General features: G+C 43.5%; 1 protein-coding gene across 2 annotated transcripts; it reads right to left on the bottom strand.

Moving 5' to 3' along the window:
* Positions 1-1,224: 1,224 nt before the first annotated feature.
* On the bottom strand, positions 1,225-26,453 carry Cnmd (chondromodulin). Of its 2 annotated transcripts, none has more exons than XM_051160883.1 (7): positions 26,295-26,453; positions 25,744-25,884; positions 20,671-20,811; positions 13,766-13,876; positions 9,587-9,740; positions 5,547-5,713; positions 1,225-1,866 (listed from the first exon to the last, which is right to left on the bottom strand). In XM_051160883.1, exons 1-7 carry the CDS (start codon positions 26,364-26,366, stop codon positions 1,654-1,656), a joined length of 999 nt encoding a protein of 332 aa, XP_051016840.1. In that variant the 5' UTR covers positions 26,367-26,453; the 3' UTR covers positions 1,225-1,653. The 2 variants fall into 2 exon arrangements, with proteins under 2 accessions (XP_051016840.1, XP_051016839.1); XM_051160882.1 differs by having other exon boundaries at positions 1,232-1,869; positions 5,547-5,725.
* Positions 26,454-27,777: the final 1,324 nt, after the last annotated feature.

Genomic DNA, 27,777 nt, shown 5'->3' on the forward strand with positions numbered 1-27,777 from the left:
CTTCTGCCAGAAGCCCATTGCTTCCACCCTCAGGGCTTTGGTTCCTGACTTTTTTTCTCTTTGGTCTTGTTTCTAGAATACAGTGCAAGTCTCTAGCCTCTGAGAGTGTGTGAGCACGGGTAGAACTATACAGCCCATGTTTTGCTTGGCTTATAGGAAAGCAACCATCTTAAAGGTAAAGCTTGAAAAACTGAGCTGCAGGAAGTAGTGTCTGCTTGAGAACAACATGACATCACTACACGTGTATTCTCTCATTCTTCAGGTGCTGAGCCAATCCTGATTATCCCACTAAGTGGAAGCATTTGATAACCAGGCATTAAAACTTCTGTATCTCACAGATTTTAATTGACAAACACTTAACATAACCCTAAACATACAAGATTTGTTTGCAAAGAGTGTGTTGGCATTGAGACCTTTCTGTTACCTCAATTTTGTTTGGGTAAAAATTTCTCTCAGGCAAATTGTGTTTTTCTCTCCCAAACTATGGGATTCAAAACTAAAATGTCCAGATTACAGAATACTTCTGTACCCTCCTAATCTAATATTGAAATTTCTGAAGACAGCGCTTGTTCCTGAGGTGGTTTCTTTATGTCATTAGATGTAAGCAAGCTGTTCCTCCCCAGCCGCACCTGCTGGGCAGCTCCGCCCGACCTTTTCCAGGAGAGCGGCTGCCTGGTAATTGGACTATATGGCAGCCTGACCTGTACCACAAAGGGGAAACCATGGTGCTTCTCACTCTGCGGCTGCTTATTGAGAACAGATTGACAGGAGTATGAAGACGTGCTTCTCAGAATGTCACAAAAATTCTTCCCCTGTGTCTCATTTACCCTCTAGTGCATTGTTCTTTGTCCTAAAGCTTTTTTCCTGGAAGGTGACTTCTTTTTTGGTTGGTTTATTTTTTGTTTTTCTTTTGTTTTGTTAAAGACTGGGTGTCTCTGTGTAGTCCTGGAAGTTGATCTGTAGACCATGCTGGCCTCTAACTCAGATTGCCTGCTCCTGCCTCCTGGGTGCTGGGATCAAAGGGATGTGCTACCACTGCCCAGCTTGGAAGGTGACTCTTAACATGGCTTTGCCCCTTGTCACTCACTTGCCAGTGAGAACTGTAGGTAATAATTCCACATGAGGGACCGCATTGAGTTGCAATGTTTGCTTTTAGGTGAGTTTCATTCTGTGTAAAGCATGGAAATCCTCCTCCCTTTCTTTGAGGGTTTTGTTTTGTTTTTCCCTTTCTGGAAACCCTGGGCACATTTGCAAGACTTGGAATAGCAGTGAAGGTTAAGGACATTTGAATTTCATATAAACAATAGAACTACTGGGATGATTTCAGTCATGATTTGATTAAAAGGAATTCAAGTACATGACAGATCTAGGACAAATTGTAAATAACTTTCCATGTTCCAAAAGTAACTTTTAAAGACTTGCAACGGGCTTTATTGGCAAAGCAAAGAGTAAAGGGATAGTAATTATAGACTTAAACTACCCTTTCCATACATTTGCACACACAGGTGAGAGGTTCTGTTGTAGATAGGATAACATTATTCGGGCTGGTATAAAATACTTTATGGTCCCTTGGCATGAACATGTTTTATACTTATTTGGTTGTCAACTCTCAAGTTAATTCTTGCTTGACGGTACCTGATAGATGAAATGGTTTTACACCATGCCCAAGATGCGAGCAACCCACCAGCTACATGGCATGACAACTCTGCAGGCCGAACGGCATCCTTGATAATTATACGGCCATGGGTAGTAGCCTCCCAGCGGCTCGCAGATCTTCTGGCAGTGGGTGTAGCTCCGCCTGCATTCTATACAGCAGATTCCTTCATGGTCCAGTCTAGGGTCAAATGTCATGCTTTCTCCTTCCTGCTGCTGTGATAGGAAAGACAATTATTTTCTTTTGAGGTTACACCATACATGTTATTTTAAAATAAGCTCCCAAGTTCACCACTTGAAGAAATCAGCACAATCAGTTGTAAATTTTCAAACGTGTAAGCTGCCACCACTCAGAACTACTTCTGACATCAAGGAACCATTGCCCACTTAGCCTGTCACCAGCAGAAAGTTGTGTGGTGTCTTAATGACATCCTGAAGTTCTCCATGCCTACAGGAAGCCATGATAACCACTCAGTAGTGACTCGCTTCATTTAAGTAACACAAAGAGGAAGCATAACCAGAAGGGTCATTCTGACACTAACTTTACGTTTAAGACGGGACAGTGGTGTCTTCCTGCAGTGATGGCTCCCAGAGCTTTGGGGTGCACATTTTAAACTAAATCATCTGGGGCCCAGAGCACTACTGAGTCACTTTCGTCTGCCTTTTGCTTCTAAATCTTTCTAAAATGCAGTAGTCTAAAATGATAAACTAGAAAATATGTTTGTAATATGAGCAGCAGTGTAGGACTGAAGAAGATGGGGAAGAAGAGGCCTTCAGTGTTCTCGAACATAGGTGAAATAAAACTCCCCTGTGGTTGCTAGGGAGATCACAATACTGGGAAGGACTTGTCTTCTGCTCCATCTTACATCTGGTTTATCTTTTCAACAATGTATAGGTCAGGTTTCTGTATGTTGTAAAATATGCATTGAGTATACTGGCAAGACAAGGTCTCACACTAGCCCATTAGCCTTGAACTCAGTTTGTAGCCCAGCTTGGCTTTGATCTTGGAGCAGCCTTTGCTTGAACCTCTTGAATGCTGGGACTATAGTTATGAGCAACACACTCAGAAAAATCCTTAGTTTAAAATTCTCTATTTAATCTCAACACTGCCCTGTGAATTGGTTTGTTTGTTTTTTTTAAGTCTAGTCAGTCTGAGGAAAGTGAACATTTTCTTGAAGTGGGAAAACCTTTATGGAGCATCAGTACACTTGCTTATTTTGACACCTGCTAACCTGTTGTCAGGTTTACTTGTTTTTCTAAAGTACTATAAAGAGGGTTCTGGTACGAATTTAAGGAAGATTGAAGGCATCATGACATTTCAGTCCTAAGTAGAAAAAGCACTTCTAAAAGGAATGAATGGTTATTGCACATCTTCACTGCCGTTGTCACACGTAGGAGAAGGAGCAATCTCTAGACTCTGTCTGAGGCATCTGTTCAGATACTATCTTCAGAATGCCTGCTTTCTTCCCTCAGACTGTTCTTCAATTCTTCAGACTGCTTTCCCCCTTATCTCTTGAAATAGGCTCATTTAGAACAAAAAGCAGACAGCCCCTGATTAACTGCAGACTTCTGGGGCGGAGGGTGTGTGTAAGTGTTAATGGAGGTGTTTCCTTATAGGGAAGCTCATTAGGATTAACGAAATTGGGAGGAAATCTCAAGCTGTTGCTCTAGGGTTTTTCCTTAGCATGTGAAGGACAGATCTTGAGGAAAACACTTGAAGTATTTTTGCTTAAAACTCAGCATATGGAAAAGTAGGAAGTTGACATGGTTGCAGTTTGTCAACGGATGGGGATTACTCAGATGTGTAGCCTGGGCAGACAGGTCCCACCCTGCCCTTCTGCACAGTGCCTGATAGCTTCAGACCCAGAGCGAATCCATCTACCTGGGGAATAAATGATATTAAGTTTTGTTTGCCTATTCAGATTATACTTGTTATTCTCAGAGCTTAGGGAATAAAATACTGTGGTGGTCTGAATTTTCTGATAAGCCTTGGGTTATTTAGAGAATGCCTTTTGCTCTAAATCCTTCTAAAATACATTAGTCTAAAATGATAAACTAGAAAATATGTTTGTAATACGTGAAGCAGTGTAGGACTAAATAAACTGTTGGTGTGGGGAGAGAATACACAAAGGATTTTTAGTGCAGTGGTTCTCAACTTTTCCTAACACTGTGACCCTTTAAAACAGTTCTTTGTGTGTGGTGACCCCAATAATAAAATTATTTTCATTGCTATTTCATAACTAATTTTGCTACTCTTATGAACCATAATGTAAACACCTGTGCTTTCCAATGGTCTCAGGTGACCCCTGTGAAAGGATCATTAGTCCCCAAAGAGGTTGTGACCCACAGGTTGAGAACTACTGATTTAGTGTGGGGAAAGATGTTCAACCTTACATATAATTAAAAACAGGCAAGATAAATAGGCAGAAGACATGATTTATACACCCAAGAGAGTGGCAAAGGTTTAATTGGACTCGAGGCAGAGTCAGTGGTAGAGTGTATACTCAGCAGGTATGAGGCTTGGATTCAGTAGCCTCTGCCTTGCCGTACCATATGGCCAGGAAAGTCTGATAGGAAACGGGACCTTCCATTACCTTTCACAGACACATAGATGGTGTGTCTCTTGGAAAACAGGTTGGAAACCGCCGGTCAAATGTACAACTCTTACCTACTTATATGTGTCAGAACTATGCTTTGGTATTTATGCTAAAGACTTTATTTCCATCATGGTGTCTCTGTGGAGTGGTCGGCCTCATTTAGAGGATCTCATTTGGAGGTGTACCACAACAGCATTAGCAGTATTGAATGAGAGGGAGAGCCTTACAGCCCACCAAAGCCAAATCAGTCGAGTTATAGCACATGCCTGTTTCTATGTTAGAATGCTGCTAACTGGATAGAAGCTGCTAACTGAATGTGTTACAATACAAGAGAGGCGGAACACTTCCCAAAATACTATATTGTAATTGGAAGGCAGGATGAAATTTTTGTCCTGAAAGGGTGTATGTACTCCTGCAAAGAAGCTGAATGCATAGCCATTAATAAGCTGTTATAGGAAAGATGTCTGGGGAAGAAAGTTTTGGAAGCTCAATTTCACTGTACACTTTAATTCTATTTCTTAAAAAGTGTGTTTGTTGCCGGGCGTGGTGGCGCACGCCTTTAATCCCAGCACTTGGGAGGCAGAGGCAGGCGGATCGCTGTGAGTTTGAGGCCAGCCTGGTCTACAAAGTGAGTCCAGGATGGCCAAGGCTACACAGAGAAACCCTGTCTCGAAAAACCAAAAAAAAAAAAAAAAAAAGTGTGTTTGTACCTTTAAACCCAGCTACAAATAAATATTCTATTTTTGTTCTCTGCAAAGTATTAGAATGGTTAAGTAATAACTATTTCCTAGAAGGTTCAGGGTTTTAATGTGTTAGTGCCATTCTTACAAACCTCAGTTTCAGCACTTAGCTTAGAGTATTGTTACTGTGTGAGTCTATCCCCTGTCTGGATTGAGCCCTGAGGGCAGAAGTTGCTGCTGACTGTCTGCAGAGGGCCTGAGAAAGATCAGGAAGTCCGCAAATGTGTGTTGAATGGACAAACAGAGTGGATATAAGCAGGGAAAAAAAATGCTCTCATTCTGTGTGTTGCCTGGTGGGCATATTCTTGGGAATACTTTTAAGTGATCAGATTCCTGATAATATTTCTTTTCATGGATTTTCCTTCTGATCAACAAAACAAGATAAAATAAAAATAAAACCAATCCCCCCCCCCCCAAGGCATGGGAAACAACTTTGAATTTGCACCAAATACATGGAGATACAGTCTATGCTTATATGAAATCCCACTTAGAAATGCCCTTTCAGTATCCCATGTAATGCATTTGTCTGGGCATGTCATGAAACACATGTACGCACGTGGTAAGGGTTGTCAGGATTGAAAGGTTCTGCGTCATCCTGAACACTGGGCCTGCTTTCATTATTTGGTCTTCTAGGGCCTGGGTTGCCTCGAGGTTCACTGTGTGGTCTTCTTGTGGTAGAGGGAGCAATGCTTCTTACTACTTCTCTTCTCTCTCTTTGGGTTTCTGCAAAATTTGCTGTTAATTAATTCCTTTACATGAACAATTAAGGCAATTAGATCGGCATCTTAGAGTGACAGCTGCTGAAAGGAGCCATATTCAGCTTCCCATTCGATTTTACAACACTGGTTGGAGCAGACACTGGTAGTTGGTTGACAAACTCTTTTTTAAAAAATATATATTTTATTAATTTATTCATATTTCATCTAAATTGTTATCCCCATCTCTTGTATCCTCCCATTCCTCCCTCCCTCCTGCTTTCCCCTTACTCCCCTCCCCTACGACTGTGACTGCGGGCGACCTCCTCCCCCTGTATATGCTCATAGGGTATCAAGTCTCTTCTTGGTAGCCTGCTATCCTTCCTCTGAGTGCCACCAGGCCTCCCCATCCAGGGGACGTGGTCAAATATGGGGCACCAGAGTTTGTGTGAAAGTCAGATTGACAAATTCTTGTTCTCAATCCCTTTTTTCTTTTCCTCACTTCTCTATAGGGACTGAAAAAAATAAAATATTTCCAATTTTCTCTGCCTCCTTTGCAGTGAGGAGTAGCAAGGCAAGCTATTTCTAAGTCTAAGACATAAGCAGAATAGATTAGCACCATGTGTGGGAAAGCTTTGGCTTTCTTGATAAAAGAGGACAGAAAGTTGTTTCTGTGTGTTTTTCCTGGATGTAGATGTGTTATTTGGAATGAGGAATTGATAAATAAACACAAAAATGATAAGGTAGCATGCTACAGAGAGCAAAATGGTAGCTAAAAGACTTTCTGCTGTCATGGAGTGGCACAAATGCCAGGAACCTTATATCTATTGACTTTGGGTTATAAAGATATGAAACAAAAAATAATATACAAAACAGCTTATCAGGTACTTATGTACTTCTAATTGGAGATATGTATATATAATCAATTATATAGCTATAAAGCTTTACATTTTTATATGAGACATTGCCTTGGTTAATTCTTCAAAAACAAATCCCACGGGATAGAAAAAGCAGATTTTTTTTTGTGTGAATGAAGGCATTAAGGTGCAGGCCAAGTAGCTGGCCAAGATCATAGACTGAGTGGCAGCAAGGACTGGAGAAGAGCCCTGGCTCCAACCCAGCACTCCAGCTAACCATATCGTCATGTATCCTGCAGTGCAGCTGACAGGTATGTGACAAAGATGAAAAGTGCCACCATAGCACTTACTGAGCCCTAATTCCTTTGTCTAAAAATGAATATAATAGTATCTCATTCATAGGATAATCATAGGGCTAATGAAAACCATATCTAGGTGTTGGCATATAATAAGCACACAAATGTTAGGTACCGTTCCTATAATTTGTTATTTTTGAGATATAAGATGTGCTTTGAAGCCATAGGTAGCTTCCACAAGTAGGTATCGTTAGAGAAGCGCCAAGGAGACCTGAATTCAGCTTACACCTCCTCAGCCAGTTGAAGGACCTCAGGCAAATTAGCCTCTTCATCTTAATATCTTGGATTTATGAGTAGTTATATCAGCAGTTATTTGTAAAGTGTAAATGAGGACAAAGTATACTGCTCTAGGACAATGGCTGTCCATTTCTGCTCTATGTCCACCTATCATCCTCCTTTGATTATCCAGCTGTGTGATACTGGTGACCCGTTGTCATCAACAGCCAATGTGCAGGCTGCAAGACTTACTAGAACCAGACAGGAGCTGGGCATCATAGACGAGAAATTTAATTTCTTTGTTTTATCATAAAATACAATTGCACTTATCACAGAGTAGGGGGAAACTCATTTTAATGCCTATGATATTCCTATGTCAACATTTACTTAGTCCTTTGCTAATCTGAGGCATTTATATAGAGTCTCCCTTGTGGTGTCTTTTTTTTTTTTTTTTTTATGGTGCTGGGTATCAAACCAGGCAAGTACTTATCACTGATCTATACCTCCAGCCTACATCTGTAATTCTTGTGTAGACATTGTACTGCCATTTGCTGAGTCTCCATTCCCGATCCCTGTCCCTCGTAGTGTATTTTGCTTACCATCTCCTGTTATTAGTCTGTAGTCTTTATGTGTGTGTGTGGGGGGGGGGGGGGCGGGTAGGTTTAACCTTGGAAGTTGTTCCTCGGGAGTCATCTACCTTGTTTTTCATTTTTGTGTTTTCTTTCATATTGGTTTCTTACGGGGACCTGGGCTCGCCAATTAGACTGCCAACTGACTCCTGCTTCTTATCCACTGTTTTCCCAGCCCTGCAACACAGCACTCTGAGAGTACAGATTGTTTTCTGTTGTGTTCCTAATGCATCTCATGCCTAGAACAGGTTACAAGGCACAGGTTGGGCCTTCATACATGTGATTTTGTAAATCACATCTTGTAAATGAATGAGTGAACTCCAAGGAGTTCCGGGGCTTGTCCTGAGATCGGGGGAGCTCTATATGGTGGTGGGATGGGAGATGCTAGTCCTTGGATGGAGAAGATAATGTTTCCGGGTGGTAGAAGACAAAAGGCCCATGAGATAACAGTAGTGGGGACTGAGAGGTGGGATGTGGCCGTGGATTGGGAGTCACGGACAAAGGTGGTAGGAATAGTGAGTGCACTTAGTGGCCTTGCTTTAGCCCTACAGTCTTGGGACATTGTTTCTTACTGAGCCTGCAGGTGACCATTCTCAACCCTCTACCAGGTGTAACATGGCACTACTTGATGTGGGCTGACAGCAGCCATCCTCTCCATACTTTGGAGCAAGACAAGACTTGTAAACAGTAATAGTTGGTCATGGTAGAATCAGAAGCCTATACTTTCTATGCCTGGTAGGGTATTGTTAGGCAAGCATAGCAATGGGACAGGGTGTCATACAGCTCAGGCGGCCTCACTCACTGTGTAGCCTTCTTAGTGCCAGGGTTAACAGGCAGTGCCAACCAGCCCCGGCTCTCCCTAGCGAGCTTTAGTTGTACAGTTGAGGGCATTCAGCACATTCACCAGTACTACTGTATAACCGTCACCACCATCCATGCAGAAGCTGGTTTTGTTTTTAAAGCTAACTGTTCTTTCTGCTTGAAACAGTGCCCTGCCAAGCCTAATGGATTTAATGCTTGCATTTTTTCCATTTCCTCATTGCTGTCTCCTACTATTCAATATAACCTTTCTGAAAAGAACCTTGTATGTGCAAGGAGAAAAGGTCTCCCTCTCCACCTGAGCCACAGCTGCAAAGTAGGCCTTGGGGAGACCAGTGTGTTGACCGAAGTAGAAATCAAGTGTGAGGCCCTTTGGGGATGAGGAAAGTGAGGCCCACTGGGCTCCCCTGCCCTTTGTCACCCAGAAATGGCTCAAAGGTGTGCTCCAGCCTGGCACCAAGGGGACCCTGCACTTATTTTCTCTGGGTTTGGAAGCGGATGCTCAAGCCTTGAGCTTGAGGAATCTCAGTCTATACCCACAACAGCTTTTGGCTGTCCCATAATTCTCGGCTTGAATATAATAAAGCAACAGCAGCAACAGCAGCATGACAGCGGCTTAGTCCCCTGATGCTATATTTTGAGAATAAAGAAATGTAAAATTGGAAGGTGCAAACAACTGAGATTAAGGGGCAGAGCAGGACGAAGCAAGGGTGTCATAAATAAAAGCTGCAGATATGCAATGGTGCTCTGTCTTCCTGCCCTGTTAACCCTGCTGTGCTTCTCTTCCACACTGCAGATCCAACCCCCTCCCACCTCGCACCCCAGTCATTTTCTTTCTCTTTTATCTCTCATGCTAATTACCAACATCCAGCCAACAAATGTGTCCCAGGTTACCAGTGTGTGTGTGCGTGTGTGCGTGTGCATGTGCGTGTGTGTGTGTCCCATGCTCAGGCCAGTAGAGGGGGCTCCGAAGAGCCATGGTGATGGAGAATCCCAAGCCCTATTACAAGAATGTAAAACTTACCTTTTGGATACATAGGCTTAAGCCAGAAAATAGGCAGGCTGCCACAGAGTTCAAGGATTTTAGAACTCAAGAATCTGTTGTCCTTCACAGGCTGGTCCATGGCCACCCAGATCAGAGCGTTTTCATCATATTTAACTGGCATGATCTTGCCTTCCTGTAAAAATGGAATGCATGTGAGCAGAGGATGGTGGGCATGCTGCTTGCTGAGTTAGGCCACAAAAGGATTATTTTGCTTTGTGCAAACTCAGGGACAATTCTGTGTGTGCACACTTTTTAGGCTCCAGTCTTTAGCTCTCCCAGTACCCAGCATACCTCCCAACACCCTGCTCCTCCACAGCTGTAATGTGTGAATAGACGTGTTTAGAGTTGAAGTGAAAATTACTTGATACCAACTTTGAGATTTAGGTTAATCTGATGTTTTCGATCAAAGATGTTTTAGAGGAAAAGCAATTGAGCAGACCGTGAAATCCTATAAAGGATAGAGGAGCCTTTCATTTGAAGTGAAAATCTTTTGGGGTTTTGTTCTGCAGCTTCCAAACAACAATGGAAAAAGCAAGTGATTGGGTCTTTAATGTCTCCAGTTCAAAGTATTATTTAACATAAACCATTTCTCCTGTTCCCAGCTATAACAAAACACATCTCAGATGTTCCTCACATCAAGCATACCACTGAGATTTCAAAGCTTAAGCCCCAGATTTCCTTCTACAGCAAGATGCTGAGGACAGTTTGATAACCCAGGAGAGAAATTTATTTTCACCAGCTTGTTCCTTTCATGTATTTATTACTTTGCACAAGGTTGGAGAAATTAAAATATTTTTTCCTCACTTTAGGTAAAAGCAGCACTTCATTTGTGTTTTCTCCCTCAGGCATCTGGCTGCATTAAACAACTTAAAGTTATTGGAGGAAGGTAACACTCAAGTAATCCAGTTATTTACCTCAAATTAAATGGCTCCAACCAGGAAATGAATGCTCTCTGAGCACAGTAGCTGTTTAAAGTTATATACAAAACTGCTGAAAAGTTTATGATAGCAAGTGGTACATAAATCTGTCCCGTCATAGCCTGAAGAGCGTGGGGAGGAGGGGTGGTTGGGATGATATGCATCGATGCCTTGTGTGAACCAGGGAAATTGTCAGTCTTAGAGCGTGTGGGCTACAAACATAGCTGATTTACCCAGCTATACATTCTGAATTCATTTTTATTTATCAGAGGATCAACCATGCATGCTGTAAACAGCAAAACCATGAGACAATCTCTTCTGGTCTAAGAAGCAAGTGCAAAGATTAAAATACAGAACTATTTACCATAGTTGAATAATTATTTTCAAGTATAATCATCTGAACTATTTGACTAAAAGACTTTCAAAAGTATAGTCATAACTGGGCATGGTAGCTTATACCTTTATTCCCAGCATTTGGGAGGCAGAGTCAGAGAAAACAGGCAGATCTTTGTGAGTTCAAGGCCAGCCTGTTATATATGACAGGTGGTGGGTGGGTGGTGGGTGGTGGGTGGAGAGTAATAAATACAGGAGACCCTGGCTTTAAAAAAGTAAAACTATATGCTAGTCTATCATTCATATATTATATAATTAGAACTAAAGTGAAAGTAAGGATCTTGTAACAGCCTAATTTCATTTCTGAAAATATTACACACACAGGGACACAAAATTCACCAACTGTTAACATTAGTTACTACTAGATTATGTAGTTGTGATAGTAATCTCTATACTTTCATGTATTTATTTGTGTGTGTGTGTGTGTGTGTGTGTGTGTGTGTGTGTGTGTGTTGACACAGGGTTTCTCTGTGTAGCCCTGGCTGTCCTGGAATTAGCTCTATAGATCAAGTTGGCCTCAAACTTAGCTTCCCTCTGCCTCCCAAGTCCTGGAATTTTATACACACACACACACACACACACACACACACACACACAAATTAAAGTGTAATGTTATACACTATAAAGTTATGATCAGAGCTTGGTAATCTAGAATTGACAGAGTTGATCCTTGAAGAAGACAGGAGGAGACTGAGTTCGCATCAGCATGAGAGAAAGCGTGTCATAGTGACAGCATAGCAGAACTCCACAAAAATGTAATGCAGTGAAGTGCAAGGGCTACAGCAAAGGAGGCTCCTACCCCATTTTTAGGCTGCCATTGTGAGTTCATACTGAGCACATGGCCTTTGACTTAGCATCACAGCTCACAGGAAGAATGGACGGAGTGTGGAGGTCTGGCTGCCATCTTACAAAAAGAGCTCTGGGGTAACCGGGTGTACGTGAGAAGTAACAGAGAATATCCCTGTACACTTTCAAAGCCCACAGGTTTGATTGTAGTTTGTGTTTTGTTCTGTTTTGAGCCATCACCTACTGCTGCTCCCATGGGAACAAACAATTAGGTGGTATCCAGGCACCTTTTCCCTTTGTGGTTCTGAAGGATCTGAGGCTCATTTCACTTCCCTCTCTGGGATACCGAAGGCTCAGAGATGATCATAATAAAATTAGCAATTATGAGCAGTAGCCTTCCCATTCACCTTCTAGTAGGTCCTAAGGCCATGGGCACAGTGTATATGTAACAGTTTGGAGATGACAAGACCGAGGCTCGAAGCCATTCATAGCAGGTGGCAGAGCTGGGGTTTGTATCTACTTTATGATGGTTTCTAAGTGTGTCTTCCTTCCACCATCCCTGCCCCAGCTCAAATGAAATACAGTCTTGGATGTGACTGCTCTGTAAACCCCAAAAGTGTGAGATGAAAAGTGTTATTACTAACTTTGTCTCTAGGACTCTGTGCAACTCTTAAAGTACACCTTTAAAGCATCAGGTTGAGGGCTGGTATATATATATAGCTTGTCGAGTGCTTACCTAGCCTGTATGAGGCCTTAAGTTCAAGTGCCAGTAATACAAAACCAACAAAATACCAGGCTTAAAGGCAAGTTACTAGTAACAAATGGAAGAATTATGTTTTTAGATTGTGTAGAGTTTGAGGTCACCCTGGGCTATGTACTAAGTTCCACTCTAGCCTAAGCTTTCAAGGCCAACCTTAGCCCTGTGTGATTTAATGAAACTCAGTGTTTATACACACACACACACACACACACACACACATCTTAGGCCTCTGCTAGCAAAGCCTTTGATTTGATTCAATTCTCTTGCTTAAAAACAAAAACCCACAAGGTTCATATAGCTTCATTAAGCTGACTTGGACCAAGGGGAAAAACTGTAGGAGAGTATCTCAGCTCCAACTTGTAAGAAACACCCATGGGAAGAGTACTCTGTCCCAGCTTTCTGGGAGAGACTGTGCAACCAGCTGTCCAGAGTATTTTGGAAGAATTCCTACATTTTGTGGGGCTGAGTTAGGGGGCTTCTTAAAGTCCCTTTAATGAAGATTGTACTTCATGGACTTTTATATTTTATTTTGGACTGATCACTGATTTGATAGCATTTAACATTGGACAAATGTTAAAGGCCACCTGAGTGCCAAGCCCCTAATGCACTTTAACAGTTTTTTTATGTGTTTGTGTGTGTGTGTGTCACCACAGCACACAGGTGGAAGTTGGAGAGCTACTTGGAGGAGTTGGCGTGTTCTTTCTATCAGGTGGATTCTAGGCACCCAGCTTAGGCCGTCAGCTTGTGGAGGAGCCAGAATTAAGCCCCACTTGCCCAAGCCACATAATTTTGTTTCCCTAAACAAGTTTATTTGCACTGGATGTGCTTGATTGGATATAGGCAGGAAATACATCAGGATGTATGCTTGCCCCTGATTGGACCTGATAGGAATGCAGTGAATTGTAGGTTTTGCCTTTGAAGCCTGTGAAAAATGTGACTTGTGACCATTCCCTGGGAACCCAGGAATGGACGTGGCCAGAGTCCATCAATGTGGCCAGTATTTGATTAAAACTTGCTTTAAATTTGGCTCAAAATTGTGGAACTGTTTCTTCTCTCTCGAATTTCAGGATTAACACTTGGCAGCAGGTGCCTTTACTCGCTGAACAATCACACCTAATACACTTTATAACATGGCTTTCCCAAACCTTTAAATATGCTGCACCATATCAGAAAGATTGCTTGGAGCCAGCAGGACAAATCAATTCTTCTGGTATAGAAAAAATAAAATGTAGGTTGTAGTCATGAACCTGCCCGGGAAAAAGTTGTCTTCAGAGCCCACCTGTCACATGTGGTGGTACCCACCAGTTCAGAGATGCTCTGCTTGGTCACAGTGCCCACCTCAGGGATGCGGGCCTTCATCTGTGCTTTGATGTAGCACTTTTCTCCTCCAGCAAAACGGATCCCAGTGATACCCTATGAGATAAAAGTTTATTAGTTCATCCACTTACTAATGAAGTTCGTTATGTGTCTTCTATGCCCGGCATCCAAGGTGTAGGGGTAAGCATAAGATCAAATTCTGGCTCTCATGGAGTTTACCTTTAGCATTGTTTTCCAATAAGAAGAACATACATTCTGGTAGAAATAAGGGTTGTAGAGAAAAATCAGGCTGATGAAAAGGCTAAGAAAGGCGAAGGAGGGTACTTTAGAGAGCGCACTCAGGAGGGGTAACTATGGGGGTGATATCTGAGCTACATGGCTTATGTTGGTTACTCTGTCTATATACCCCTAAAGCTCATGAGCTGCCCCTCTATCCAAGTAGGCTTTTCTGAGCTCATGGCCTGGGTGAGTTCTTTGTCTGTCTGTTCCTAAGCTTCATCTTTCATTTGGCACTTGATCTACAGTTAATAAGCTTGTTGAGATCAGCATCTGATGTGCATCTGTGATTCCGCAAAGCTCCTCATGAGATGCTGGTCACATTAATGAATTCCCTTAATTCCAGGCTCTCCCAAGTTACTGAATCTGAGGTAAACAGGAAAGCTTTACACATCACCAGGAGCTAAACCTTACTGGAGGACTTAGCGTTTTGTTTTGTCCCCTCTGAGATATAAACAGTGTCTCCTCCTGGCTGGGGACCAGCCTTAAGGGACACATCGGCACCAAGCTCCTTCCAAGTTGACAGCTGGGCACTGCTTTCACCTGAAGAGAACGTGAGAGGGACTGCACATTTTGTCCCAGGAGTGTTTACTTTGACTCTGCTGATGTCGTTTCATGATGAATAGGTGATCTAAATATTCTTAAAGGTCATAAAATGTATGCTTAATAATGTAGAGTCTACTGCATGTCTGAACCTTGATGACCTCCTGTCTGTTGAGATCAGTGTAGGACAAGGCTGAACTGGTTTGAATCAATGCTAAGGAGTGGGGGAAGGAAAGAACAAACCCAGTGCTGCAGGCTCAGGATTCTTAAGTGGAGAATGAAACTAACCATAAGTCATGTCAGAGGACAATCACAGGAACCTACCAAAGTCACTCTCAGGACCTGAAGCCTATGTATAGATTGGAATAAAGGAGGGAAGGCGAGTCTTCCTGCATGACCCGTACTTTGCCTTGAGACCTGCTTGTTCATACACATACCTTAAAACTCCTGTGACCTTGTCGGATCCTGTCACCCGACCCAGCTCCTTGACAGAGCAGAGGCAAGTCTGACTACAGAGATCTGCTTTGGGCACCAAAGTCCTCTAAGGAGATCTTAAGAACATAGTAGATAGCCAGGAGAGGTGGCACACGCCTGTAATCCCAGCACTCTGGAGGCAGAGGTAGGTGGTCTCTGAGTTCAAGGCCAGTCTGGTGAGTCCAGGAGAGCCAAAGCTACACGGAAACCCTGTCTCAACAAAACAAAACAAAGACCATAATTGACAAAACCAGGCATGGTAGTACAGCACTGGAGAGGTGGAGGCAGGAGGATCAAAAGTTCAAGGTCATCCTTGTCTATGCAGCGAGTATGTAGGCCAGCATAGGGTATATGAGATCTTGTCGAAATAAACAAACAAAAACCAATCTAAAAACAGAACCCAGCTGCTGGGCTGCCCCAGAAGGTTCTCACTGCACTGATAATTCAGAGCGCAGTTTCTGAGTATTCGCAAACTACCAGATGTCAATGATGGGCAGCTAGAATTGAGGCCCAGGAGTTGAGGGCAATGGGAGCTCGTTCAGTTTTAAACGACTGTAACAGTCTTTCAGCCCAAGTTCCTCCTGTACCCGGGCCTCATAAACATTTGCTTGTATCAGAGTCACTGGGACAAAACCCAGAGGGTTGGATCCCAAGCCCCAGGGGGAGGATTTCTGAGTCAGTTTGTATCTTCAGCAAGGCCTGCTGCTACCTCAAGGAGTACAGCTTGTGAACCACTGGTGTCTGTTATGCTATGCTATGCATCCTGGAGTTCTGCTGCTCCGACTCTGCATGCAAATCTAGGACTTATAGCTTAAAAAACAAGGGAGGGAAAGAGATCACTGCTTCCCTCTGTGGTGTGTTTTCTAGCTCCAAACACGCATGCTCTCTGGACATGAGATGTGTTGGGAGGAAGCCATACATCATTCCAGTATACCTGGATTGAACCGAATCTACTGCAGATGAACCACACTGAAAGTGGACCTAGTACTCAGTTAGTTGATGGGCCACACACTGTAGAGGTTGCTGACAGTCCATGGGGTGGGACCAGTGGAAATGAATCACACTTAACTATCATGTCTAGCCACAAATCTGCAAGTGGCCGGCCAGATATATTAAGAGATTAAACGTATGGAAAGGTGCAAGAAAGTCAAGCAGACCTCCTGTGTTAGCCAGCAAACAGGGCCTTAGAAGCCAGTGACAATGAGAAAATTTGCTGACAAAGGTAACAAGTGAAGATTAAAACTAAACAAAACAAAAACAAAATCTAGCACTTGTTAATCAAAAGAGCCACATGATATCACCCTGGCTGTGCTTCCTGAGGGAGGGCCTCAAGGGGGGAGGGGAAGGGGGAAGCGAAGAGAGTCCTTCCCCCAACCCTCTTCTCCCAACAGGCATTTTAGAAATCTTTGGATGAGTCAGATACAGAGATTGGGGTATTCTGACCACCCCAGAGCCCTGGAATCCTGAAGAACCAACTGCCCTGGGTCCTAGGAAACAAAGCTGCTTTTAGGTACTCTCCTGGCACTGAATACCATTTTCATTTTACATATAGACATATAGTGACTGCGCATAGCTTCAGCACAGTGAATTTCCTATACATAGTTTCTTATAAATGGAAATAAGGGGCTGGAGAGATGGCTCAGAGGTTAAGAGCAGTGACTGTTCTTCCAAAGGTCCTGAGTTCAATTCCCAGCAACCACCTCGTGGCTCACAATCATCACATAATGAGATCTGATGCCCTCTTCTGGCCTGCAGGCAGAATGCTCTATACATAATAAATAAATCTAAAAAACAAACAAAAAACAATGGAAATAAGCTTTTGTTTTATTTTTGAGGCAGAATCTGAGAGTTGTCTCAAGCTCACAATCATATTTCAGTTTCCCAAATTCTGAGATGGTAGCTGTGCACAGCATGTCAATCAAGAGATTGGTACCGATGCCTACTGTCTGAGAAAAATTCATAACATTTAATTGTGAAAGCACACTTGTGGCCATCGGTATTGTGGGTGTGGCATCGACAGTCTTTGAACAACCAGTGCATGAACTTCACTTTATTAATGTCAGCTAATGCATCTGGCTGGGTATGTGCATATGAAATCCATATTTCACAATAAATTACCTTCATTTTATTGTTCCTTTACATTACAGTTGAGGGTTATATTGATTTTTGAAATCAATAACCTACCTACCTTCTAGGTCGGTTATGCTGTATTTTTCCCTTCTAGCTTTTAAATCACAAATTTCAAATATCCACATATTAAAAGAATTGTTTTCTGAAAGCCCAGAATACCCATATTTGTTTACCACTACTGGCTATTTTTAGTTTCTACTCATGGCTTTTCTTAGTGAAATATGGTTTCAGGTCTGAGGAACTTGGCTTTAGCCAGCAGCATGGTGCTTGTCAGGGTATAATCTTTTAGAATATAAATCACATACTGGGAGTCAGCCCTGTCTTGTTTTTTTTTTTTGGTCTCAGGGAACAAAGTTTGGAGCACTTGTTTTTTTCAGTGCTCCTCTCTCTTAAAGGGTCTGTTCTTTGTTGGGCTGTGTTTAAAAACTGGGGTCCTGGATATCAATTCACAGTTCAGCACCTTTCAGGATCTAGCCGCATCCACATCTCCATCAATCTCCATTCCCATCCTTGACCAAGCTGACCACTCGGGAGGTGGACTACAAATCCCTTTGTAGTATCCTTTCCAGACTCCCCTGTTAAAGTTCAAGTCATTTCTCAAAAGGGTTGGGGCTATATCCCAGCGGTAGAGGGCTAGTCTAGCATGAGTGGGGTCCTTGGTCCAATTCCCAGCACCACAAATCATTCCTCAGGATGTTATTCAATTACTGTGTTGTCACCTCTGCCATGCCTGTGCAAAGCCTCTAATTGGCAGTGATGCCTTTGTGTGTGGACCACACTCTGCCCATAGCTCAGTATGTCACATTTCAGGACTGACTGAAAGCCATTTCTGTGTGTATGCCTTTCTCCTAGACATACACAGAAAGTCCTTGAAGGATAAACGTCAGTCATCTTCCATCCCTTGTTCTTAACACTATCCTCACATACAGTGAGCCTCGATAAACACTTCCTGCATTTGACTGATGGTTTAAAATAGAGGCAAAAGTAATAGAAGATGACCACAGAGGCTGATTCATGCCTTTTCAAAAGTCCAGGCTTGTTTAAACCCATAACAGGGACTATCCATCAAAAAACGTTCCACTCACCAGTTCTGACTTAGAGAAATGTAGAAGCTATCAGAGAGAATTGATCAGTTTATAAAATATTTGTGGTCCTGTTGGTCTATGAGAACAAAACACAATCAATACCATTATTAGAAAGAACCAAAGGCTTATAAAACAGATATATAGGTTTGGGATTAAAATATTTTCAGAGAATATTCTTGGCACATCAACCTCTCAAGAGTGAGGGGCCTTTTGTAATTCATCTTCATATCTCGCTTTGCATTATTTTGACATTGTGGCACATTATAGGTATTCAATTTTGTTCTGGATTGAATGATGTGTGTGAAGGAGCCACATTTTATTAGTCTATGTTGAATAGTACAGAGAAAAAATGGTTTTCCCTGTCCTGGGTTTTGCAGTAAAAGCATTTAATAGGTCCAGAGAAATTATACTTGTGCACAGACCAGAACCATTTGCAATGTGATGACCACACAAAGTGCAGCTGGGCACACACAGAGCTGCAGAGCCTGTCCCCAGGGCAGGGCCTTCCATGAGCACAGCCAGGCCTCATTGGCATTGAGGCTCAGCGTCTCAGAGCACTGATGCTAGCATCTGCTGGGAATTCAGAAAGATTTGTGAAGTGTGTTTTGGTTTCAAGACGAGTGCTTTGGTGTAAATGAAAAGCTTCTTTCGTTTTTCTCATCAATCAGAGGAAGATGAGTTGATGAGACATTTGTAGACCAATAAACTATCGGAAGAGACGTTATTTTCAAGAGCCCTCCTTCATTATGAAGCTTCACCTACTTCGTCTGCAGATTTAGTAGAAGAACCCAAACACTGAAGCTTCTTCCTCATCACGGAACATAAGAGAATAAGATTTTGTCAGCCCGAGTGACAATTCTGTTAGCAGATGCACACTGAAGCATCAACAAATTGCCTAATGTCTCAAATGGTCTGTAAATTAAATTTTGGTCAAAACAAAAAGAGGACTCAAATGTTTCTTTTGTAGTAGGCCATGCCAGAAAATCTGAGCTATAATAGGGAATTCACCCATATTTATTTTCTGGATTAAGTGGAAATTAGGAAAATATGGAAGTAGAACCTACTGTTGTTGACAAACTACCAAGGCATTGAACTTTCTTTTCTTTCTTTTTAAAAAAATTTATTCCGATTACATCTCAATTGTTATCCCATCACTTGTATCCTCTCGTTCCTCCCTCCCTCCTGCTTTCACCCTATTCTCCTCCCCTAGTTCTATGACTGAGGGGTACCTCCTCTCCTACTATGTGGTCATAGGCTATCAAGTCTCATCTTGTAGCCTGCTTGTTCTTTCTCTGAGTGCCACCAGGCCTCCCCACCAAGGGGAGGTGGCCAAATATGGGGCACCAGAGTTCATGTCAGAGTCAGTCCCCGCTCTCCACATAACTGGCTAGATCAGAGTAGGGGTTCAATGTTTACTACTTGTATTGTCCTTGGTTGGTGCAATAGTTTGAGCAGACCTCCCTGGGCCCCAATCCACCTGTCACGATGTTCTTCTTGTAGGTTTCTAGGACCCTCTAGATCCTTCTATTTCCCCATTCTCCTATATTTCTCTTACCTAGAGTCCTTCTTTTCTTTCTTTGTTTTGTTTTTGAGACAGGGTTTCTCTGTGTAGCCTTGGCTGCCCTGGACTCACTTTGTAGACCAGGTTGGCCTCGAACTCACAGATATCCACCTGCCTCTGCCTCCCAGAGTGCTGGGATTACAGGCGTGCGCCACTACCCCCAGCTTCATTAAAAATTTCTTTATTCTCTAGAAATCCAAAGTTTGTCCTTGCTGTCTTTGAAGACCATTTGAGCACTTTATATGTCAAGTTACAGAAAATCACTCAGAATGACATAGTTCTCATGAGTCCTTCTTGAAGACTTTGTGCAATTCTAAGAAGAGTCTGTTCTTGTCAATGACACTATGTTTTCCCATAAAAATGAAGCTTTATTTTGACTTCTAAGTCAATATATCTTTTATTTTCTAGAAGCAAATTCTCTTTTCAAACAGTTTGTTAAGGGCATGAAATGAATTAAGATGTTTTGTCTTGTCTTATTTGTTTCATTTAAAAACAAAAAACAAAAAACCCTTTTCTTGCTTTGAGACGGGAAGCTCACGTAGCCCAGGCTGCTTCTGACTCCTGGCTCAAGTGATGTTCCCGTGTCATCCTCCCTAACACTAGGGCCTACTGCACCCAAAGGGCTTTGGTTGTTCTGTATGTTCTTCCATGTTTCCTCCTGCTGAGAACATGGAGGGCAAAGCACACAACACAGGTGGGCTGGTGGCACCCAAGCCACCACTCGGTGATCACTCGGTGCAAGTGAGAGTTGCTGCTTCCTCTCGGACTGGAAAGGCCAGGGCTCACCTGTTAGATTCTCTAAATGTGTGAAATGTACTTACATTCTGGAAATCGTTAACTTCAATTGCTTCCTCAGCTCCACTTCCCATTTTAAAGGTCTCCAAGTTGTTCGCAGCATCTAGTTCCACTGACCCATCTTGTAGTTTCCCATTGATACTCAGGGTGTAATGAACATTGTAAATCTAGAAGTGAACAAAAGAGTCATTGATGCACTCTTTCATCCAGCAATTTGGGGGGAGCTTATCTTTAGGTCCACAATGTGTGAGGTGGGTTCCATCTTTTTAACAGATATACAAGAATGCCATCAGCAGTGATACATTTGAGGACTATCCATAACCAGTCACTTAGTGAAACAGTCTTTTGTATGTATGTGTGTACATGTTTGTGAGCATGCATGTATTTGTGTACATGCATGCCCCCTCCGTGTGTGTGTGTGTGTGTGTGTGTGTGTGTGTGTGTTCCTTAATCAAGCCACCTTACTTTTTTAAGACATGCTGTCTCCCTGAACCTGGAACTGACCAGTTTAACCAGACTGGTTGGCCAGCAGGCCTGTTTTGGCCTCCCCAGTAATAAGATTACAATGCAGGGTCTGAGAAATAAAATTCAGTTTGCATGGCAAGCACTTTACCAAATAAGCCATCTCCCCAGCCTGATTTGTTTTTTAAAATACTTTCAAAGGGGGCTGGAGATATGGCTCAGAGGTTAAGAATACTGGCTATTCTTCTAAAGGTCCCGAGTTCAATTCCCAGCAACCACATGGTGGTTCATAACCATTTATAATGAGATCTGGTGTCCTCTTCTGGTGTGCAGGCACACATGCTGGTAGAATACCATATAAATAAATAAATCTAAAAAAAAAACTTTCTACGTGAAATCTTTGGTAGTATATGATAGCTATTTAAATAGCTCAAAGACTTGGATCTTGGCTACACATCAGAAGCAACTGAATAGATGCTCCAGGTACCATATCTGGACCAACTAAATTAGAGCCTGTGCAATTGCAAGGTGAACATCAGTCTTCGGCTTTCTAAAGCTTAATTCTGTTTGCCGCTAGACTGAGACCCACCCACAGATAGATGGAAAGGTTTTCACTGAAAAAGTGGCATCTTTGTTTCAAGATTGATTTTCAAAGTTCATTGGTCAAGATTAGATGTGAGGAGTGGCATATGGTAATACAGAACTGGCATATGTCTTTCACACAACAGCACGTGGGAGGCAGAGGCAGGCAGATTTCTGTGAATTCAAGGCCAGCCTGATCTACCTAGGAAACTCCAGGATAGCCAAGGCTACATACAGAAACTATCTCTCAAAACAAAGCAAAATTTTTATCATTAAATTAAATGATGTAAAGAGTTGTTTTTTGTTTTTGTTTTTTGAAAGCTTATCACTACAATGGCTTTAAAATAATTTACACACTGCTCCTGCCCAGCATCCTGCTGTGTCCTGCTAGACCTTTATATATGTGATGGGACTGGAGGCTGAACTTCTCTTCTTTCTTTCCTTTTTAGGACTTTAGCTATCTATCTGTCTTCATTAACTGTCCACTATCTAGCTATTGTCTGTCTATCATATAAAGTGCATGCATGCCCATGCACAAACACCTATGTGCACGCCTTTAAAGTCAGAGGACTGAAAATGGATGAAAGAGTTTCTACCTTGTGCCAGGTCAGCCAGTCTGAACTGCAAATAGCTGTGATTTTATTCAAGTCTGAGCTTTCTCTCTCATTATAAAGAGTCAGGCCTACGTGGGTAAACGCTAGAAAATGTAGCTGTTGTTACCGGACCATCACTTGGAGAAAACTCATTATTACTAGACGCACAGAGCATTAGTCTATCATCAGAGATGCGGATATGGCATTGTCTCGCCCACTCTTCCTCCCAGGCAGTCAGTCATCTTTGTTTGGTAAGAAATGAAATATGAGCACTGCCTTGGGATGACCATCTCGCATCCCTATCTTGCTTGCCTCCTTCCAGGAACCCAGAAGCCCCCAGTTCCTTACGCTGCTGCCCTGACAGCAGGGCCACCGGTTGGGTTCTGACTTAGCTCAGCAGCCTGTTTCACCTTCTCCCTTAGAAGCAGCCCCAGCTAGGGAGCCAGGGCAGCCATTGTACAGGTGGGTTAGCCATGCCTGTGAGGGGGCACTGGCCTGAGTCCTCCACTCAGCTGACAACAAACTAAAGGAGTGCAACACTAAGAATTTAACCATTTCGAAACTCGTTCTAGTTGGTTCCTCCTTGTTCCCTCCCTTCCTCTCCTTTCCTCCCTCCCTCTCCCTGGCTCTCTCCTTCCCTCCATCCTTTCTGCCCTCCCTCTCCTCCTTCTCCCCCTCTCTCTGTCTCAATGTGCAGCCCAAGGTGGCCTTGAGTTTATCGTATTATGTAACCAGGCTGGCTTTGACCCTTCCAGTCCTAATTTTACTTTCCATCACTTCCACTTTTTCCCTCAGCAAAGGCTCACTAGCCACAGCTTGCATCCCTTTAATACAGAGTTGGCCTATCTTCCGTGCTCATCCTGGTGGCTACAGGAAATGCCTGCGCCCCTTGAAGTGATGGGAAGGGTGGAAGACAGTCTGCAGTTTGCAAAGTTCTGGGCCCCCGAGCAGGGCAGGAAGCCGAGTTGCTGCAGTGGCAATTATACTCTCTGCTCTAAGCCCAGGGAGTGGTTGGCACCTAAGGCTATTTCTCACCAAGTACAATGAAGTTTTATTATTTGCCAAATTTCTGCTCAATATGGTGCCTTTTTCAGCCAAGGATATTTGCTAATGAGTTTTTAATAAGGCCTCGGTTCTATAAGATTAATTACATAATGTTTGGGAAAATATCTGGAAAAATTAATCTAAGAAAAAGGCCCCAAGCAGTGGTCTCCCCCGCCTCACTGAATGGGTAGCTTTGTCAGTTATCTGGTACTGATGCGAACGTCCTGTACTCCAGTCCCTTGTTCCATTTACAATAGTGTGGATGAAAAATGGCCTCAATATTTGAGCTCAGTCAGTGATCCCCTCATTATTAGTACCCTGTGCTTGGTAGCCCTCCAGCTAAATATGAGCAGACCTGTCTTTGGGGATTAAGCCGTATGAAAGCAGAGGCAAGGACTTTTACAGCTGGTTCTCCTTGTAAACTGGTGTGGAAAGCATGGGAACTCTCCGGAGAATGGGGCGTCCGTTAGTCTGATGATTGTTTCTGTTTGATAGAGACTTACCTTTTTTTAACTATGCTGCGTTTGGGTGATTTAGACTGATATTCAAAGAAAGCAGACCCATGCGCTTGCACGTGCATCGCATAGACAGTGCCAAATGTACTCTACTTCAAATCTTGTGATTTGTTTTCCAGACTTAAATAATATGGAACAGCATTAGACAATTTTTTTTCCAGAAAAATAAAAGAACTGCCCTGATTTTCTTCATTCTCCTGCTTGTGTAGGAAATAGCAATAACTTTGATTGTTGGCAATAAAACGTGATTCACTATTCCTCTGTATTCTTAGAATTTAATACTGCTCTCTTGAACCAGACAACCAAACATCTTGCAGTAAAATGAAAGATATGAGGAAAGGGAGCCTGTTTCTGAATAATTAAATGCCAAATGGTATTGCTTTCATGTATTTCATGGCCAAAATATTTACCATAAAAAACCCCCAAAACAAAAACAAACAAACAAACAAAACCCCTAAAAAAACCAAAAACAAAAAACCAAACTAAAACAGCAGGGCTGTTTTTGTCTCCAAGTGGCTTCCATTATTGAGATTTTCTTGTCTAAAAGATAGTATTTACATCCTAACACCATCAAATTTCCCAAAGGGTGACAATCTTAACCCCACTACTAATGGGGATGTAGATGCTGAAAACACTCTTCTGTTCAGAGTCTTTGCTTTCACGTATGAGCATCTGGCCCGGCGTCTATATTTAAAATACAAATACATTAAGGCACTTTTCAAACCCACACAAAATACAGCGCAATTCTGATCTTACAAATTGAAGCTTGTAAATTTGATATAGTCTCTAAAACAGACTCAGTGCTAAATGGCATGCTTATCTACATTAGGCATTTGAGTTAAAAATACAAATTATGCAGTGACTGCAGAGGATGTGATGTGTAAAATGGTTGAATTGCTTTCGGCACCATTTTCTCTAAGTACTGGAATTCGTTCATGCTTTGAATTTCATGGTGGGAGAGAGGAAAAAGCAGCCGTCAGTGATCCTCGGAGGACAGTGATTAAGAAAGAGCCCTTTGTGTGCACCCTGGAGATGGAATTCTTTTCCATTAGTTGAAATAAGCGTATACCTGGTGTGGCACTGGTCATCAAGATAAAATGCCCCCCTTTACGTAGGTGGACACAGTCAGTTATTTGGAGAGCACACTGGAACTCTGCCTGGTTCAGACAGAGCATTTTTTATTTTCTCCGAGAGTCTACCCAGCCCTAATATAAACGAATAGACAAAGGTAGGTAGGTAGTAGTTAGTGAGACATTTGCCATTAAAGCACCAGGTGGCCAGGCTAGTTATTAAAAGAGATATGTCACCTCTAAGGAAGTCTGACTTTCTGTTTTAACCCAGAAGAAGAGAGTCTGAATAAACTAAGTTACAAACACGAAAGAAAACCTTAAGCATAAAGATTTTCTCCTAGCTGCCTGTGGGTCTGAATATTCTTTCTACCGCTTTGCCCTTCTAAAATTTATAGCTTTTCTCAGCTGGGACAGGCCTTACGGATCATTTACTTTCAGTTCTTTCTTTCTGGATGAGAAGGTCAGAGAGGCCACGTGCCCTACCCACTGCCTCCCAACTGCCTCGGCTACCTTAGGCCAAGGTGGCAGAGAATGTTTTCTCTCGCAGGGTTCAGGGCGTTCTTGAACATTCTCCATTCCTATTTTCCTCCTGAAAGCCCAGAGCTTGCCTACCCTGTGCCCTGTGCTCACCACACACTAGACCGGTGAAGGGAGGTATCCCAAGAGGGACAAGGAAACCAAAGGGAGCAGCAAGCTGCGCCAACTAGCCGACCAGCGCTCTGGCTCCACCTAGGGGTTCGGCCACCCTGGCCACCTGGCGGCCCTTGCACCCCAACTCGGGTGGACAGCCACCCCACCCCCGCCCCCGCCCCAGAACCACTCTTTGAACTTACGTGATTGTCATTCCCCTTCCAGAAGTAGAAGGCCCCTATGGCCCCGAAAAGCAGCAGCAGCGCGCCGGAAATGAGGACCACAGCTCCGACCTTGAGCAGTCGCGTAGGGCTGGAGGGCTTCACGGTCACGGTGGTGTATGCCTGAAGAGGCAGGAGAGGGACCTGTCACTGCATCACCCACCCTCGCAGTCCCTGCACTGTGTCCCTGGGGAACCGCCTTAGCCTGAGCACATTCAGGTGCTGCCTCCCGAGGATCCCTTGTCCTCACGCATAGAAGCATCCTAACAGACTCTTCCCCAGGATAGGGACAATAGCCCCACAGACCTGCACCCTCTGCTGTCATAAGAGGTTCCCTCCAAGCCTGGTGGTGAGTCCTGTGCACCCTGCCGCTCCACCCACACACTGGGTGTCCTCGTTTGATTCCCTCATCACCACACATTAAATGACACAAATTCTGGATTCCAGAAGTGGATCTGGCTACCCACATGCAGCCGAGGTCCCTGCGTCTGGACTTACTCCACACCAGGACTGGGGACCCAGGAGGTACTCACCGGAGGACTGCAAAACTCAATGTCGTCAGGCCCTACCATGGTGATAGGAACTTTGTCCGAGTTTTCTGCCATAGCTGAAGACGGAGAAGTAAGAAACTCGAAGGCCCTGTCCTGCTGTCCCAACAAGGAATGGCCCCTGCACACGCAGCAGCAGCAGCAGCAGCAAGTTTCCTGCTCTGGCCAGCCCGCCTGTCCCCACCCCTTCCAGCCCTGCACCTCTCCCCTCCCTTCTCCCTCCACCCTGGAACAGCCTACTCCGCTTGTCCTGCATTCTCGGGTGTGCCCTTTCCTCACTTTCCTCAGTCCCCAAACCCCCAAGTAACATCCAGCTAGGTCTGAGTGTGTAGGGGATGTTGAGTCTTGGGCGCCCCGCCCCCCAAAAGCGGTTTGTCAGGAGTTCTTTGAGAATCAGAGGCCTTTGCTGTGACACTGGCTGGAGGCTATTTCTTGAAGGTGCTGACGGAAGGGCGTTGAGAGGAGAACATGATGGTTCCAGGAGACAGGGAACCCGGCCTAAGCGCCATGCTAGGACTCCTTTCCACTGGGGCGGGGCGGGGGCGGGGTAGGGGCTTTAGGGGCTGACGCGGGGGGGGGGGGGTACACTGCTGGTCTCTCCTGGAACTAGAACATGGAGCAGCATCTTAGAGATGGCCTTTTTTGCCACTGGATTCTCTCTTAAATTGCAGCAACGGTGAAACTCAATCAGAAGGGGCCTGGAACAGAGGAGATGGGGAGACTGGAATAAAAATGTCCATAGTTAGGTCAACAACAATGAAATAGAAACTGTAAGGAAACACTTTTTGCAAACACAGTTGGGGTACATCTTAAGGAAGAAATAAAATGCATATATATATATATATATACCTTATGAACATAAATAGCACCATTAAGTGAACAGAGAAGATATCTTTTTGCTGTTGCTGATAGTCTCTTGTAGCTCAGGATGACCCAGAGCTCCATATGTAGCTGAGGATGACCTTGACCTTGGAACTCTCCTGCCACCATCTCTGAGTGCTAGGATCACAGACAGTGGCCAATGCTCCTGGTTTTGCGTGGTCATGGGAATGCTTTCTGTTGAGGCACATCCTCACCCCTATATTTTTCTCCTCTCTTTTGAGGAATGTGTCTTCTGCCATGGTACCCCATTTGGAACTAGGGATCCTCAGTTCACACTAGAGGTTTTGACTGTTTCAGAGTTCTGAGGAATGCTAGAGGGCTGGTGCCTGTGAGGAAATGAAATTGCCTGAGTGGAGGAACCACGGATGTACAAGGCTGCAGCCAGAGGGACCCTAGATGGACAAGGCTGCAGCCGGAGAGCATTTAAGGATCAAGAAAGGACAGCAAAGGCTACACAGAGAAACCCTCTTTTGGAAAACAAAAACAAACAAACAAAAGAGTGGGAAGAAAGATCAAGAAAGGCATGCTTATGTGGAGAGGCTGATGAGAGCACAGATGTGGGGCTGCAAGGAAAGAGAGGAATGGA

The sequence above is a fragment of the Acomys russatus genome, chromosome 18 (genome assembly GCF_903995435.1).
Source record: "Acomys russatus chromosome 18, mAcoRus1.1, whole genome shotgun sequence".
In the NCBI taxonomy this organism is placed as follows: Eukaryota; Metazoa; Chordata; class Mammalia; order Rodentia; family Muridae; genus Acomys; species Acomys russatus.

Bases quoted from the DNA above. Each gene is read 5' to 3' on its own strand.
- Cnmd (XM_051160882.1), bottom strand. From the start codon at position 26,366: ATGGCAGAAAACTCGGACAAAGTTCCTATCACCATGGTAGGGCCTGAC. The intron at 9,741-13,765 runs GTGGGTACCACC...CCATTTTTACAG, and splicing joins AGCAGAGCATCTCTGAACTG to GAAGGCAAGATCATGCCAGT. The intron at 5,726-9,586 runs GTAAGTTTTACA...ATTAATTAACAG, and splicing joins TAAGCCTATGTATCCAAAAG to CAAATTTTGCAGAAACCCAA.